Here is an 18,176-nt window from a genome sequence, read left to right on the forward strand (position 1 = left end):
ATCCTACTTAAATATGCATCATTCAGCTTGGAATAAGCAATAGAAAAAGAAATTGCCTGAACTTTAACTATAACTAACGATTTCGCGCATTAAAACACAATGGGTAACCAATGTAGGGTAACGTCAATCAGAAGTTCCAACCAATCAGAGAAGCATGCCAGCAATCTAAAAATACTGAACAGCCAATCGGTGAAACACGTTAATAATGTAACCATTCTTACCCTGTTGGCAAGGAGCCTGGGTATGACCACAATAACACTGCACCAGTTAGATCATCCAAGTGTATCCTGGAGACGATACTTGATGCCCGTGATTCACAGGACTTGGAGAGAACATTGCAGGTAGCAGGAGTGACGTTCAGTCGACGAACCAGCAGGAACTACCAACAGAGAAGATGGCCGGATACTGGACAGTGTGGGCAATTGCTTTGTACATCGGTATGGCCACTGGTCAGGGCATAACTGTGACACAATGTAATACAACGTATCAATTAGACCTTTCCGTGAGCTACTTCCAGGATAAGAAGATCGAGAAAGGCATAAGACGACGTGGCAATGCGACTAGTCTAGTGGAGTGTTTGTTGGTCTGTGACCGATTCAGTGCTGGTAACCTCCTCTACAACCGCGCCACCCAGGACTGTATCTGCCCCCTGGGCTACCCTTTAGGGATGGTCTCCGCACCTGGTTATACGTACTACAGCACACCAGGTGAGAATTCAAGATTGTTTCACCTCAGATCCAAATTTCAGAGATAACAGTATTGACAAGTAACATTATGACGTTCAATACAAATGAACATTCGACTCGGTTCGTTTATTCTGTTATACTTATTCTATGTTTGTATTGACAATTTAAGCAGAAGACTTATTATTTACCTGTAGGTGTCGAATGAGATTTGTACCATGGATGAAACAGTACGCCAAAGGACATCTTCAATTCTTTGAAATTTCGTTTGTTATATTGTTTTCAAAGTGAACACTTTACTTCATAAAGTGAAATGTGTCAAAAACAGTATTTAATTCTGAGTTAAAATCCTGTTTAGACTCACATATGGATAACACAGACATTCAATTCTAGCAGGATCGCACTTGAGATATGAAGACTCAAGGACAACGTGTGTCAAGGAACAGTTGTAAACATGATATTTTTATGTCGTTGTAGTAGGGAGGTCTTGACGTTAGAGACACACGTGCCGATGTAAGACAGTGTGTACAGCTGAAGTCAGCATCAGTTGAGAGGCCCTCTGATACGCAGATAATCCAAACAATTCATGAAAGTATACATCTTGATACTGAATTAAGCTATAGTGTTTCATATTTTTGAGTTGCATATTGCTGGGCCTCGTTTCATACTGTTTTTTTAGTCATATTGTCCAAGGGCGTACGTTTCGCCCTCGGATGTTGGCTCAGGGTGATGACGGAAGACAAAACTCAGAGGCAAAACTTAAGACGACAACAGCCGTGTTTATTGTTGCAGGTTGAATCATGTCGAAATGGTACATATAATGGTAATCACATTACAGAACGCACACCGGGACCCAGTGGCAAATATGTTCCCCTGGTGCGGAGATCCGCTCTGTCACTAACACTGAGTCGGGAAGTCGGGTGTACACTGGTCGTTGTTGAGGCGACGTACAATCTGCCCGCTTCTGTCGATGATCTGGGCCTCTCTGTGTGACTGATCATGGCAGTCAGGTTTTCTAGATAGAGGTATTACGTAACGTGGGGCAAGGTCATTGACCTACTCACATGCACATACGTAAGATCCGGCGACGTGAAAGGGTGTTAACTGACATTCTACCATGATATTGATGAATGCTTGATTCTGATTGGTTAAAAAGAGGTTTTGCTTTTTGTTACGGTAACCCCTTTCAAATATATCAAGCCTTTTCACCCAAATAAACGTGTGTATGAATACATGAATAGCCTTACATATCGATTCATAAAAAAATAGCTGCCGATCTATCACCCCTACATGAACGGTAAAACGTATCTATTTTTCCTCGCTGGGTCTCTAATACAAGCCAGGTCTCTTATACACACCGATACAACGGCTCTCGCGAAATTGATAGACGACATAGGGTCTAATAGAGGAAATACAGTAGTTTGATATAGGATGTATTTGGCGACGATATGATGTTCTAGGCCCTATCCCTGACTGCTTCGATGATGAGATTACAAGACTTTACAAAGGCATAACTTTTGCATACAGTTTATGAAACTGTTAGGGACATGTTCGATGATGAACAGACTCAGAGCAGGTAATTTTGATCGCCATTGAAACAACCAACAATGAAAGTAAAATATAACATTATAAAAATGTGTTCGAAGAAACTTTATTTATGACAACATGTTGTTTACAAACCTCTTTGTGATCTATATTCATTGCCATGTCAGTCAACCACCACCATAAGGATTTGGCAGGAGATTTGAAAATCCATCAGAAAACACTCCTCCCTTCGAAAGATCACGGATACAATGTCCCGCGTCACTGAAACCGATGCTTATCAAACTTGATGAAATTCATTTCAGAACACGCACAATTAGGAAAATTATACACGTACCACTATTTCTTGGACACAAAGGTCTCATTGCTTTCACACGCTGGCTTTGAATATGTGTAATCTTGAAATTGACAGGTCAAATCATGCAGATTCCTTGTGTCAAAATAGCCGGCTCGTCTGCAGCCTAAAAAGCGGCTTCAACCATGTCAACAGTCATACTCAGTTCCATTGGCAATCGCATTGTACCAGCAGGCTCATTCCCAGTAAATCTACAGGTTAATGTTTAACCACATCAAAGATCGGGGTTGTCATCTTGATCGTGTAAGTTGTCTGAGGCACAAAACGTAAACACAACACTGTCAGCCATTGCCAGTTGTGAGGTGTGTGTAACCGTGATGTAGGTCAAGTTCTGCCACATCCAAGTTCGGGGTGGAGAGGCATTTATTTTGATTTTTTAAATTATCTTATGAGGTTATTGCTAACTAACAAATGAGACTTACACATGTTAAACCCACAATAGAATGTTAATTCATAAAGTTTGTTGTGGAAATATATTCGTTTAGCATTTTAAAAACCATTTTTACAACCTGTCACCCCTACAATGATAATGGCATGTTCGATTTCCAAGAAATGACCTCTCTCGCATAATTCCAAGAAATGTCTTGGTCAGTCCAAACAGCGCAGAAAAGGTTTGAAGAAATTAAAACATCTGTCTTTGTACTAGGTTTGGCGGGTTATTTGTCAACCTTTTTTTGAAAAACTATGGAAAGCGGGCGACACCAGTCACCCATGTAGGGATTCGAACCCGGGACCTACGGTGTGACGAGCGAATGCTTTTACCACAAGGCTGCCCCAACGCTCCTATTGATAGAATTAGCCTAGAGTAGTGGTATAACAGTAATACGAATCGCACGTTCAGGATTTCTTTAGATATCAATGAGCCTAGAGTTATGCAAATAGACATGCATGACGACATGGTAAATAGGATTCATTCGAGCGTCATACAAATGGATTTGCAGAAGTCGATACCTCAGTCGGATATAAGAACGGTCCAAAGTTCAATTGCAATGTATTAATTAGTCCGACCCTTGATTAAGTGACAAGGGATAAAAATTGAGTTTCGAAATAGGAAAGTAATTACCAATATGGATGTGTAATAACACAGTAGTATATGAAAAGGCATGCATGTAATAACACAGTACTGAATGGAAAAGCATGTATGTAATAACACAGTACTGTATGGAAAGGCATGTATATAATAACACAGTACTGTATGGGAAAGACATGTATGTAATAACACAGTACTGAATGGAAAGGCATGTATGTAATAACACAGTACTGTATGGAAAGGCATGTATATAATAACACAGTACTGTATGGGAAAGACATGTATGTAATAACGAAGTACTGAATGGAAAACAATGTGTTTGTGGAGAGGCATGTATGTTATAACGCTGTGCTGTATGGAAACGCATGTCTGTTATAACACTGTGGTGTGTGATAGCCAAGTACACTACATTTCATAAGTAACTTCCCCTAATTTTCTCGCCACTATTGCGGCACTAACGCGGAATTATCGCGCCACCTTTGAGCCATTAACGCGAAACTATTGCGCCACTTTCGAGACACTTTCGCGCCATTTTCGCGATAACATTTTACAAGATCGCGGCACTTTCGCGAAACTTTTACGGCACTATCGCGCCACTTTCACGCCACTATCGCGACACTTTCACGCCACTTTCGCGCCACTATCGCGCCACTATCGCGCCACTTTCGAGACAGAAAAGTCACGCTATCTTGTGACAGTTCTGCTAAATGTACGGTACAATATATTGTAGGGCTGGGACGATTCACCGACACATCGATGTATCACGATACATTACAGTTCGATACGACTATCGATTCGTGGGTCTATGTATCGATAGAAAGAGATACATAGACCATATACTACGAGTAACAAAACGTATTTGGCGCTGTTTACATCGTCCGTTTTGTTCCAACGCAGTCAGTAAAGAAAATCAAGCGATGATACAAAGACAAATATGATTGGTTGATTTTCGTAGTACGACCAATCAAATGACTCGTATTAGTTTCAGCCTTCAAACATGGCGACTGGCTTTCCGGCCAAGAAGCATCGAGTCCCCAGACACCGTAGGCCGGTTTACCGGCCAAGTCGTAGTCACGTCAAAATAGTATATATTTTTATGGACCTATCTGTAATATCATTCATTTATTAAATCTATCACATTTCATAATGTGTGAAATACATATTCCAATTCAATTTATCATTTTTTATCGATAAATTAAAAAAATATTCACTAATATTCCCGCGATGTTATTGAAATACGGGTCCACATCGAACATGTCAAAGAGCAAAATAAAGAAGTTTTAAACAAATCTTTAAATATATTATACAAAGTAATAAATGATATCAACAAAAATATATTACATCTAAGTTATTATTTCCATCTTTTCGTGCTATCGCGTGTAATGTAAGTCAAATGACATCTCGGCTTTCGTCGCCTTGAATTCTCGGCTCGGACACAATGTTTAATGCAAAAATATAAGCATGAAAAATCTTTGTCACAGCTCGTAACCAAGCACGATACGTTCAAGAAGTTCCATATTTTTAATATATATCGTGATTTCCTGCTTAAAACGTTCAGAATAGCACGATTTAACAAAACATCTTTCGCCAACTTCTGAAATCAAACACGAGCTTGGTATCACAGCTGTAATTTGATTGACTGCCTTAGGTCACGTGCTCAAAATTGTCAAATCACGAAACTTGTAGCAGATTTCGACAGGAAAGCGTCATTAGAAACCAATTTTAATCAAACGAAATCGCTTGTTATAACTACGGAAAAAACAGTCGATGTTACGAGAATGTAGATGAAAGAATAAGCTTTCCAGCGATGTGTCATATGCCATTCTTCGAAGAACGTTTTATTCATACGAAGCCTCGAAAACGGGGGTATTTCTTCATGTTCCTGAGCGGACAGCCGCTGTTATCGGGAAATGGGTGATGACAGAAACTATTCATAATCCTTTATTAAAAATGATTTTCCAATTACGTAAACAATGAAAATAAAACAGAAATAGGTAAGTGGATTTTATGAATTCTTATATTTGCCGAAAATCGTCAAGTTTTCCCTTCCTTGGTCCTTAATCTCGATGTTAACAACGTGTTAGCTTACATTTTTTATTTACAACCAACTTAATTAAGTTGTAAATGCATTATTTTAAATAATGTGAAAAACATAACTTTCATATTTATAAACCATAGGATCAGACCTTTCAAATGGTGTATAACATGTAGTGGCAAATATATTTTACAAGCAGATATTTTCTTTGATAAATGTTGGCTTCATCTATCACACAAGAGTCTCTGGGAACTTGGTGTCCCAGCAGTAAACACTTCTGGTTGACTGGTGTTGAAAGAGTTAATGTTCAGACATTAGTTAAACATGTCTGACTTTGTTATTTACTAATTAGTGTGATGTTGATTATTCAAGTTCAGAGTTTAAGGCAATTTGCCTTTCATTGGTCATTGTGAGAAAATCACAAAGGCATGTATGTAATAACACTGTGCTGTATTGAAAAGCATAGATGTAATAACACTATGCTGTATGCTGTATGGAAAGACGTGTATATAATAACACTGTGCTGTATGGAATGGCATGGATGTAATAACACTGTGCTGTATGGAAAAGCATAGATGTAATAACACTATGCTGTATGGAAATACGTGTATGTAATAACACTGTGGTGTACATGATAAAACCTCTTCAACAAGTCTGGCATGCATTGGGAACACGTCTCCCAAAGTAACATTATGTGTGGACATGCCGGGGCTCAATTGTATGTGTACATGTGTTGATATTTTTCTTTCACAAGGCTTCTCAGATACTGGCGTATTTTCTCATATGAGGATTGAGGCATGAAGCTCGTCGTTTCTATAAGGAGACGGTTATTTTTACTACAAACACGGTTTCGCCAAGTCAAGGCTGTTCGAAAGTCATGGAATACTGGATATCCTGTAAGAATGATATGCGTTTCATGGACAATACTCCTTGGATTTGGAAACAGTGCAGGTGAGCGTGGACATTCGTGCACCAATTCATGGCGTATCTCGTGAGATTTTATATATAGGACAGGTTTTAAAATGAAAAACATGAAGCTAAGATGCGTTTTTATGACAAACACATATGAGGTGTTGAGATAGAGAAGAGATCGGATTGGGAAACGAGCTCGTGAATTTGGCTGCCAATGTTTTCAATGTTTGATCAGCTGGATATCGACCTGGTATTGCTCATTTATGATCACCAAGGGTTCTGTGGCAGGCTTATCCGATGTTTTCTTTGTTTCATCGAAAACTAGAACAACATGGTCTTAAAACATGTCACTACAATGTTTCAACGAAAACTAGAACAACATAGTCTTAAAACATGTTACTACAATGTTTCAGTGAGTGAGTGAGTGAGTTGGGTTTAACGCCGCGTTTAACATTATTCCAGTTATATCACGGCGTGTCAGCTTAATGCGGGAGGAAAGCCCGAAGTGATGCAGGTCTCAGACGTTTACCACTTCGGTGAAACCCACGAACACGGGTATGGTGCTGACAAACCTAGAAACATAATTGGGGTGAACCGGGATTCGAACCCACAATCATAGGTTTCTGGCGTGTCCAGGGGACGCAACTCTGCACAGCGAATCGCGGCGCCTTAGACGACTGGGCCACCCGTGCGTCCCCCTACAATGTTTCAACGGAAACTAGAACAACATGACCTTAGGACATGTTACTGCAATGTTTCAACGAAAACTAGAACAAAATGGTCCGAAAACATGCTACTCCAATGTTTCAACGAAAACTAGAACAACATGGTCTGAAAACCTTCAAACGTTTATTGATAGCAGACTTTCCTCCATCCATCCGAATTGAGCGCGCTTTTTTTTCAAACTGACCTGAGTCACCTGGACTTGGCGACATCAAACCAGTTTATTGATTTATCTAATGCGTTTCTAAACAGTCGACAGCTCCTTTGTTTCATTGCGTTAACATCATGCACAGTATTATTAGACACATGCCTGTCTGAGTCACGACTCGGACTGTAGTAAGCACGTTCCTGCTGGGATAAGCATTACTGCCCCTTGTTCTCACTTAACCCTCATGGTGCCCGCCCGTCATTACCGCCCCTTGTTCTCACTTAACCCTCATGGTGCCTGGCCGTCATTACTGCCCCTTGTTCTCACTTAACCCTCATGGTGCCTGGCCGTCATTACTGCCCCTTGTTCTCACTCAACCCTCATGGTGCCTGGCCGTCAGCTGGTTGGGTAAACCGCTCAGTACCGTACTGTTATGACGTCGCGGTTTCAAATGTCTTTAAAAATGTTTTTATGTCTTCACACAGCGTAACCAAATTTTATAACATTCAACTCGAGTTGATAGTCTTTCCAACAGCATCTACAGTATAAAATCCAAAGATCAATGCACTGCCTAGCCATCGATAGAAGTGCTGGTATTGTCAGTTTCCTACGTTTTTTCATTAATCGCGATATGGAAGCTCCCGAATGAAATTGTCCATGTTTTTTACGTCAAAACAAAATTGACGGAAGTAGTCGTGATTAGTTCATACGCAGACAGTTTCAATGATTATGTTACAATACGAATGGTAGTTTGGAATATATAATATATATAATGTTCATTATATAATTGTAAAATGTTATTAATTACGTTTACATTTGTTATTGCAAATAGTTTATTTCAAAATACTGACTTATGTTATTTCTTTATCAAATAAAATAATGTCACAAATTACGTCATAGGGTATAGTGACGTATTTCTAAACTTTGTGCTGCAGGGTCCCGATCCACAAAGCGATCGTAGCGCAGCGACAGTCATAAGTTTATGTTAAAGTATGGGAGTTACAATCATCTCAGCATTAGGATAGCTTTGTGGAACGGACACCTGAAGTCGAAAGGTAGACCGTTGTATGGTATTCATATAATAAATGCCAACTTTTGATGTGTTTGAAGTATTATTCTGTTAAACTCAATTGGGTGATGCTGTCCATAGCGTAGATCTCTGCCGCCTATTTACACACGACGGTGGCTTTTTGAAAAGTAGTACACGGCAAGTAATAAATAAAACACCAAACTCGGACCCGTGTAATGCCAATTTTATGAAACTCGTTTCATAGTTTCATAGCTTCATAGACGAATTTTCGCTCTTCAGATACCAGAACAATTTACTCATTTCATAAAACTGGCATTACAAGGGAGCTCTTTAAGTATTCTATATAGTATGAATGCATCACGTCACAAGCGAATATGTATTTGTCAGGTTACAAACGAATATGTATGTCTCATGTCACAAACTGATATGAATGTGTCACTTCACAAAAAAAAGAATATGTTTGATTCACAAACGAATATGTATGTCACGTCACAAACGAATATGTATGTGTCACGTCACAAACGAATATGTATGTGTCACAAACGAATATGTATGTGTCACGTCACAAACGAATAAGTATGTGTCACGTTACAAACGAATATGAATGTGTCACGTCACAAACGAATATAAATGTGGCACTTCACAAACGAATATGTATGTGTCACGTTACAAACGAATATGAATGTGTCACGTCAAAAACGAATATGTATGTGTCACGTCACAAACGATTATGTATGTCACGTCACAAACGAATATGAATGTGTCACGTCAAAAACGAATATGTATGTGTCACGTTACAAACGAATATGAATGTGTCACGTCACAAACGAATATAAATGTGGCACTTCACAAACGGATATATGTATGTGTCACGTTACAAACGAATATGAATGTGTCACGTCAAAAACGAATATGTATGTGTCACGTCACAAACGATTATGTATGTCACGTCACAATCGAATATGAATGTGTCACGTCACAAACGAATATGTATGTGTCACGTCACAAACTGTTAGGAATGTGTCACTTCACAAGCTGATAGGAATGTGTCACCTTACAAACGAATATGTATGTGTCACGTCACAAACTGAAAGGAATGTGTTACGTCACAAACTGATAGGAATGTGTCACGTCACAAACGAATATGAATTTGTCACGGTCACAAACGAATATATATATGTGTCACGTCACAAACAAATATGTATGTGTCACTTCACAAACAAAAATGAATATGTCACGTCACAAAATAATATGAATGTGTCACGTCACAAACGAATATGTATGTCACGTAACAAACGAACATGAATTTGTCACGTCACAAACGAATATGTATGTGTCACGTCACAAACGGAATCTGCAATGCATCAACAATGCCATTTCACGTGAAATCATTATTAAAGATACATGTATTCCAATAAACAAGCTCATTGTGAATTCTATTGCTAAAAAATACCAATATTTATATACATGTGTCTATATGTTCTAAAACATGCTCCACGTTGAACTATTTGTAATTTGTAGTAACTTCGCTCCTGTTTCTTTCACAGGTCTGACTGGAACGTGGATGACAGAGGCGATCAACGCTTCTTCACAGGGCAATGGGTACGTTTTTGTCATCCCCACTAGATTAGAATCAGAACAGCATATCGGATTTATGACTTGGTGTCATTATTTAAAATATTCCGATCAGGGTTCCAACACATTGATGTGTAATCACGCAATCACGTACAATCGACAAAGTCAACTCTTCGGGATGAAAATAAATAATCAGCGCATGCGATTTCTGCCCAGTGGAACGGTTATATCACAGATGAGTGAGCAATGTCAATTATAGTGAGTATGGTTTAACGCCGCTTTTAGCAATATTCCAGCAATATCATGGCGGGGGACACCAGAAATGCACTTCACACATTGTACCCATATGGTCGCGGGTGGGGGGAGGGTATTGTCGAGGGTGGTACAGTGACGTGGTGATAGTTTCGTGTGTGGCAGAGTGACGTGGATCTATTGTCGCAGGTGGCACAGTAACGTTGGATATTGTCACTGGAGACGACGTTGCAGTGGCACGGTGACATGGGCTATTGTCGGCATAGTGACACTGGAGCTATTGTCACGTGCAGCCCAGTCACGTGGGGCTATTGTCACGTGCTGCCCTGTCATATGGGGGTATTGAAACATTCTTTTTTTAAATTACAGCATTGACTTGTATTAGCAGCGATCAGTTCAAAACGTTCATTTGTTAACATTTCCAAACATTCATTTAATGACATGACGTTTATAACATTTTTATATCACTGTTTATCAAATTCATGTTCACATGTATTTAGCAGTTCATGACTTACACACAGGGAGATGTGTAGTCAGTGATTTAGAAAGCTTGTAGCTTTTATGGAAATTTTGAGAGTCGCCCTCAGAGAGACTTTCCTCGGCATTTACGGTAAATTATGTGCTACTTACAGAAATATAGAATTCTTTGACTTTGAAACGAACATAACATTCGATATGTAAGTCGATGTCATTTCAGTATATAGCACGTCATGTGGTGTACTTATTAAGTGTAGGTTACATACCTATATAGCAGACAGTAAATGCTAGTTGGCTACAGGTGTACAACAATGTTCACAAATAGTGAAACGAGCAGGCTCTATTTGCCATGCTTATTAACTAAGTGTGAAGCAAAATCCTTACAGCACATTAGTGGAAATTGTTCATGTTCAAAATAGAGACATATTAACAAGACAATTCATTTGCTAAATTTTTCAATTTGATCAAAGTCTTCAGAAAGTTTTCAAGTGACAATTTGTTTTTCTTAATACTTGATACATGTATATATTTTTTGTATGCCAGTATGATGTATTTTAAGTAAGTAATTTTACATGTTTTGTACAGTTTCTGTATCTGATAAAAACATCCTTCCAAGATATATTTAAGTCAAGAATGGTATCCTATTTTTCACATACTGTTGGGAGAATTGCTGTAGTTATAGTCTTATCATAAAAATATCTGGAGCGCTACAAGTAAATCTATCAAAGTTGCATTTAAATGTTGATTATATAAAATAATGTGATTATTTCTATTAGTATCTTTCGAAGATTTTGGTATGATTTTTGAACCTGGTAATAGTCAATAATTGTGCCTTTAATTTGGTATTTTGTCTTTAGTGTATTGAAGGGCATCACAGATATCCTTAATAGTGTAAATTCCCTTTAAAAACAATTTTTTATAATGAAATCATTTTTTTAAACTGATGGTTACACCAGGGAGGTTCTGATAGTACTTCTTCATTGTTTGTGGAGTTAGTTTTGTGTCTTCTATACAATGTTCCCCAAGCAGCTATCCAGTAAGTGTTAGCTAAGTGTATACATTTTGTAATATTGGCCCCAAGTAGGAAATTGTTTTTCAGTGGAGATATGCTAGGGTTATACACTTTTTGTTTTGAAGATGTTTTTGAGAACTGACAGTTTTAGAGAAATTTAAAATTCCTCACCTCTATAATTCTCAGTCCGCCTTCGTCACATTTTTTTATTGAAGTTGTTCGTTTTATTTTGTCCCCTTTGTCATTCCAGATGAATCTGTACAATATGTTGTTTAGTTCATCAATAAATTCACTTTTACTCTATATATCCATATTCTAAGATCCTTCCAGAAAAAATGAAAAACTCTACAGGGAATCTATCAATACCTGGGCTTTTGTTATTTTTCATAGATTTTACGGCCTTTGTTATTTCATTCATGTTAATCAGGTCTTCTAAATAATCAAACTGTGATTGAATAATTTTTGGTGTGTTAAGTTTGTGTAATAAATGTTTGGATTCCTTAGTTATTTCTTCACTTGAAGAGCAAAGTTTCTCATAAAAATGTCTTTGTCCAGTTAAGATGGATTGTCTATCGGTTATTGAATCCCCTTTTTCAGATATAATACTGTTAATTAGTTTACTGGTATAGTTCCTGTTTTCAAGATGACAAAAATATTTTGATGGTTTCTCTCCCTCCCCGTACCACTGGATTCTGTTTCTTATTTGAAATCCCTTTGATTCTTCTTTTAATGTTTCTAAGAAAAGAAGGTATCACTGATTTTTAATTTTAAGTTTTGGTGTTCAGTTTTTATGGTTCATCTTTGGAACATTTACTGTTTGAACATTTTAGCTTTGTTTCTTCTAGTGTATCGTTCACTATTTGGATATATTGATTGTTAAACAATACAGAAGTATTTAACTTCTGGTAGTCCCTACCTTTTTCTTTTGCTAATTGTATTTGAAAAAAGTTAATGTTATTGCAAAGTGATTGGATTTGCATCCGGGGGTCATTGTAGAATCAATAGTTATATTTGCAATGTTTTGTGAGACCAAAAATAAGTCCAGCTTGTTGTTTTGGCTTTTTCTTTCACCATGTGTATTTTTTTGCATCTATATTTTTCTCTCTCAAATATCAATTAGATCAAAGCTTTTGGTTTTTTTCAAGTACTTACTTTATTGCTTTGGGATTGTTGATATGTGTATAATTTTCCAAATCGACATATGGATTGAGTACCAAGTTCCGTCACAGGGCAATGCAAAAAGGACAAAGTCTTCACGACGAAGAATTTCATTCGTCAACCAAATTCAATGATAAGGGTGTGACTTGAGCACCAAAACTGACTTAAAGTGATGCGATATAAGCATTACTATTTTACACAAGATAAATACATTTCATAAGCAACATATTAACCATAATATTGAAATCCAATTGAAATGAGAATAGTTTATTGCACCTTGCTTGATTGTCAATATCAACTCATCTCTGACTAATACTCATAGAAATAGAACTGATATGTCAAGCACCACACAAGTACAGAATCAGATACACGAAGTACAGGTACACAGCAACTAATGTATCCAGGTGAGCTACCTATTTTAACACTGATATACTATTGGAATAGTAGTGGTGATATTTATATATGTATTTTCTCATCCATTCATAAATGAAATGCAAAGTTTCTTTTCACATTATTTGTATGGAAAGGGTCACTGTATGACTTGTAATATTTCAGGTATCCATTGAGCAGTGTCATTGGAGGTTCTACCTCTGTCTGGAAGCCAAGGTCGGACGATGCAGCTCCGTGGATTGAGGTGAATATTATCGTTAGCATTATGTTGTCACTCGAGAACTTCATCGAAAAGATCACTTACAATGTATCTTAGTTGGTGTAGTGTCTACACAAAACATGTCGCACTGAAATCTATTATATAAAAAAAATTACATATTAGCTTGACTCGTTATGCATGTTTGTCATTTATAGGAAAATACGCTTCAGGAAACTGTGGGAATCGCCGACACATGTAAATCTAATACACTTATTAAGTAACACCCATCCGGGCAGCAGGGGTATATTGACCGCTGGAGTGTGATTGCCTGTGGGTGAAGAATAATGCCCGTCTGTCATTGCCAGTAAAGCAAAAGAGGCTCCAAGTGCAACTGGCTTCTTCTATTGTTCACAGTGATGTCAGTGACTTATCAGTCTGTGAGGCCACTCTGCGTCAACCGCTATGTCCACAATAGTCTTGGTTCAGTACATGGAATTTAGTTTCCAACACTTTCCCTCCCAGAAAACATTTTCCCCAAACTTTCATAATTGTGTGATGCATGTGTAAAACTACCCACAACAACATTGTTTACGGAGCATGGTTTGATAACTTTAGGATACGAACATAGGTTCAATCAGAGTTACTGTGAAGTGCTCCACGTGATTCGAACACATGCAGAATATACAGATAAAAATACAACTGGAAACATGCAATACAAATGATTCTATTATGACATTTAGTACTCTGCATTCTGACTGTTCCGCCAGCGGTATCGAATCTACACAGGACTTTGCTTCTGCTAATGATCGCATCAATGGAGATGAAACTATTTCTTTGAAAAGAGTTTTCTGAAACTCGACCGGTAGTAAATTTGAAATACCGATTTTACTGAACAAATGTTGCGGAACAAAGTGTTCGAGATCCAGATTATTTATAGCAAATGTGGCAATATTTTCTCAGATGAAAATCCGACGAAGCACGTCAAAGAGAGGGTGTGTTAAGTTCAGTTCCATTAACACAGTTTGACATTAAGTTAGCGCTCATGTTTAACGTCCTGTGACGTCATGTCTATCGCTTAATAACACGAGGGTGGTGTGTACAAGCTGCAAGGGGCGTTTTGAAAAGTGTTTACACAGTATGTGTGGTAGGTAGTTCTAATGTCTCTTAGTGAAAACATTTTAGTATTATGGTGTTAATTATGTTTTGAGTAAACACAATCAAACATTTTCGGATTAAAGCTTACTGATCCCTTAAGTTGACTATTCAGCCTATTGTAAATATTAGACTTGACACAGCCACGTTACTTTTTACCTCTGTATTACGAAATAATTCGAGATTATTACATATTAAATGTATCAACGATGTATTTTTGTTTTCGCCGGACAAAGAGTTTAGTAGGAAACACAATTTGGAGGTGTTTTGTTTAAGATGACGCATTCAGTAAATTAAACTGTTTTCTCTTCAACAGGTTGGGATAGATACTTTCCTCTACTTTGCTATGGTCCAAATCTACCCCGACATCTCTACCTTCACGAAGGACATCTGGTTTCGGGACTCCAACAGGAACTGGATGGTGACATGGACGAGGAATTATGACGATGAGGCATTCATTGTGGGGATTTTTATTCCACACTGTCAAGTTAGTTTCATATTGTACATGTTGCCAATATTAACACAGTTTGCATTCATCCGTCTGAATGAGAAGAAAAATGTCCATCCCTTTTGGGGATATATGTATTTTCACGATTACGGCTTGACAAAAAGTAAAGTTAGTTTCATAGTGTAAGAAGTTGCAAGTTTTACCATCGGTAGTTTAACATTGAAGAGACAATTGTCCATACAGTTGGTGCTAACCACAAGTGCGATTTTATAGAAAGTAATAATATCTGTCATTTGTTGAAGTAAGTTAATTTCAACATACAAACATTTCTCGAGAACTATGACATCGACCTGTGATCCCTAGACACCGTGCTGGCTACGTTTACATAACTGTACATCGTCCTGTAACACATCCATGTGTGATCCCTAGGGATACTGCTGGGAACGTTTAAAGAACTGTACATCGTCCTGTAACACATCCATGTGTGATCCCTAGGGACCGTGCTGGGGACGTTTACATAACTGTACATCGTCCTGTAACACATCCATGTGTGATCCCTAGGGACCGTGCTGGGGACGTTTACATAACTGTACATCGTCCTGTAACACATCCATGTGTGATCCCTAGGGACCGTGCTGGGGACGTTTACATAACTGTACATCGTCCTGTAACACATCCATGTGTGATCCCTAGGGACCGTGCTGGGGACGTTTACATAACTGAACATCGCCCTCTCACACTTTCATGTGTGATCCCTAGGGACCGTGCTGGGAACGTTTACATAACTGTACATCGCCCTGTAACACATTCATGTGTGATCCCTAGGGTCCATGGTGGGAACGTTTACATCACTGTACATCGTCCTGTAACACATTCATGTGTGATCCCTAGGGACCGTGCTGGGGACGTTTACATAACTGTACATCGCCCTGTAACACACCCATGTGTTATCCTTAGGGACCGCGCTGGGGAGGCTTACATGACTGTACATCGCCCTGTCACACATTCTTCTGTGATCCCTAGGGATCGTGCCGGGGTCATTTAAATAACTGTACACCGTAACTGTAATATAGCTATTTGTGATACCTAGGGAGTGTACTGGGTATGTTTACATCACTGTACATCAGCCTTTCATATAGTCATATGTGATCCCTAGGGACTGTACTGGGTATGTTTACATCACTGTACTTCGACCTTTCACATAGTCATGTGTGATCCCTAGGAACTGTACAGGGGATGTTTACATCACTGTACATCGACCTTTCATATAGTCATATGTGATCCCTAGGGACTGTACTGGGTATGTTTACATCACTGTACATCGACCTTTCATATAGTCATACGTGATCCCTAGGGACTGTACTGGGTATGTTTACATCACTGTACATCGACCTTTCACATAGTCATGCGTGATCCCTAGGGACTGTACTGGGTATGTTTACATCACTGTACATTGACCTTTCACATAGTCATGTGTGGTCCCTAGGGACTGTACTGGGTATGTTTACATCACTGTACATGGACCTTTAACATAGTCATGTGTAACCCTAGGGACTGTACTGGGGACGTTTACATTACTGTACATCGCACTGTAACATAGTCATGTGTGGTCCCTAGGGACTGTACTGGGGACGTTTACATTACTGTACATCGCACTGTAACATAGTCATGTGTGGTCCCTAGGGACTGTACTGGGGATGTTTACATCACTGTACATCGACCTGTAACATAGTCATGTGTGATCCCTAGGGACCGGGCTGGGGCTGTTTATATAACTGTACATCGTCCTGTCACATGTAACCCTAGGGACCGAGTTGTGGACGTTTTCAACACACAGGTCCAAGTCAACCATCAATAGTTAAGTCAACATCTGTCACAATTCACCTTGTTATACCGCGATGTTTTCTTTATAGATGCTGACAGTCCCCACAGACGCAATCAGAATCACACTGGACAAACACAGCAGTGTTGAAGTCGCACGCGTTTATGTGCGTGGTCTTCTGTAAATTCTTTTCAATACAAGACCATCATTGTTGAAAACAGGCTCGGCCCACACATCATCAACTCTGTCACCAAGTGCCTCGGCCCACACATCATCAACTCACCAACAGCCTTGGCCCACATATCTTCAACTCCGTCACCAACAGCCTCGACCAACACATCTTCAACTCTCTCACCAACAGCCTCGGCCCACACATCTTCAACTCTGTCACCAACAGCCTCGGCCCACACATCTACAAATCTCTCACCAACAGCCTCGGCCCACACATCTTCAACTCCGTCACCAACAGCCTCGGCCCACAAATCATCAACTCACCAACATCCTTGGCCCACACATCTTGAACTCTCTCACCAACAGCCTCGGCCCACACAACTTCAACTCCGTCACCAATAGTCTCGGCCCACACATCTTCAACTCTGTCACCAACAACATTAGCCCGCACATAATCAACTCTGTCACCAACAGCCTCGGCTCACACATCATCAACTCCCTCACCAACATCCTCGGCCCACACATCTTCAACTCAGTCACCAACAGCCTCGGCCCACACATCTTCAACTTTCTCACCAACAGCCCCGGCCCACACATCATCAACTCTGTCAGAAACATCCTCGGCCCACACATCTTCAACTCTCTCACCAACAGCCTCGGCCCACACATCTTCAACTCACCAACAGCCTAGGTCCACACATCTTCAACTCTATCAGCAACAGCCTCGGCCCACACTTCTTCAACTCCCTCACCAACAGACTCGGCCCACACATAATCAACTCACAAACAGCCTCGGCCCACACATAATCAACTCCCTCACCAACAGACTCGGCCCACACATCTTCAACTCTGTCACCAGCAGCCTCGGCCCACACATCTTCAACTCGGTCACCAACATCCTCGGCCCACACATCATCAACTCACCAACATCCTCGGCCCACACATTTTCAACTCCGTCACCAACATCCTCGGCCAACACATCTTCAACTCTGTCACCAACATCCTCGGCCCACACATCTTCAACTCGGTCACCAGCAGCCTCGGCCCACACTTCTTCAACTC

General features: G+C 39.5%; 1 protein-coding gene across 1 annotated transcript; it reads left to right on the plus strand.

Annotated features, from left to right (window-relative positions):
* Positions 1-236: 236 nt before the first annotated feature.
* On the plus strand, positions 237-17,588 carry LOC124117748. Its single transcript, XM_046479742.2, has 5 exons — positions 237-707; positions 10,006-10,060; positions 13,488-13,566; positions 14,990-15,160; positions 17,035-17,588. Exons 1-5 carry the CDS (start codon positions 395-397, stop codon positions 17,125-17,127), a joined length of 711 nt encoding a protein of 236 aa, XP_046335698.2. The 5' UTR covers positions 237-394; the 3' UTR covers positions 17,128-17,588.
* The last annotated feature ends 588 nt before the right edge of the window (positions 17,589-18,176 follow it).

Source organism: Haliotis rufescens, unplaced genomic scaffold, assembly GCF_023055435.1.
Source record: "Haliotis rufescens isolate VD_foot unplaced genomic scaffold, xgHalRufe1.0.p SCAF_13, whole genome shotgun sequence".
In the NCBI taxonomy this organism is placed as follows: Eukaryota; Metazoa; Mollusca; class Gastropoda; order Lepetellida; family Haliotidae; genus Haliotis; species Haliotis rufescens.

Coding starts and splice junctions, on each gene's coding strand:
- LOC124117748 (XM_046479742.2), top strand. CDS start 395: ATGGCCGGATACTGGACAGTGTGGGCAATTGCTTTGTACATCGGTATG. Junction 708..10,005: donor TACGTACTACAGCACACCAG/GTGAGAATTCAA, acceptor TTTCTTTCACAG/GTCTGACTGGAACGTGGATG. Junction 10,061..13,487: donor GCTTCTTCACAGGGCAATGG/GTACGTTTTTGT, acceptor GTAATATTTCAG/GTATCCATTGAGCAGTGTCA.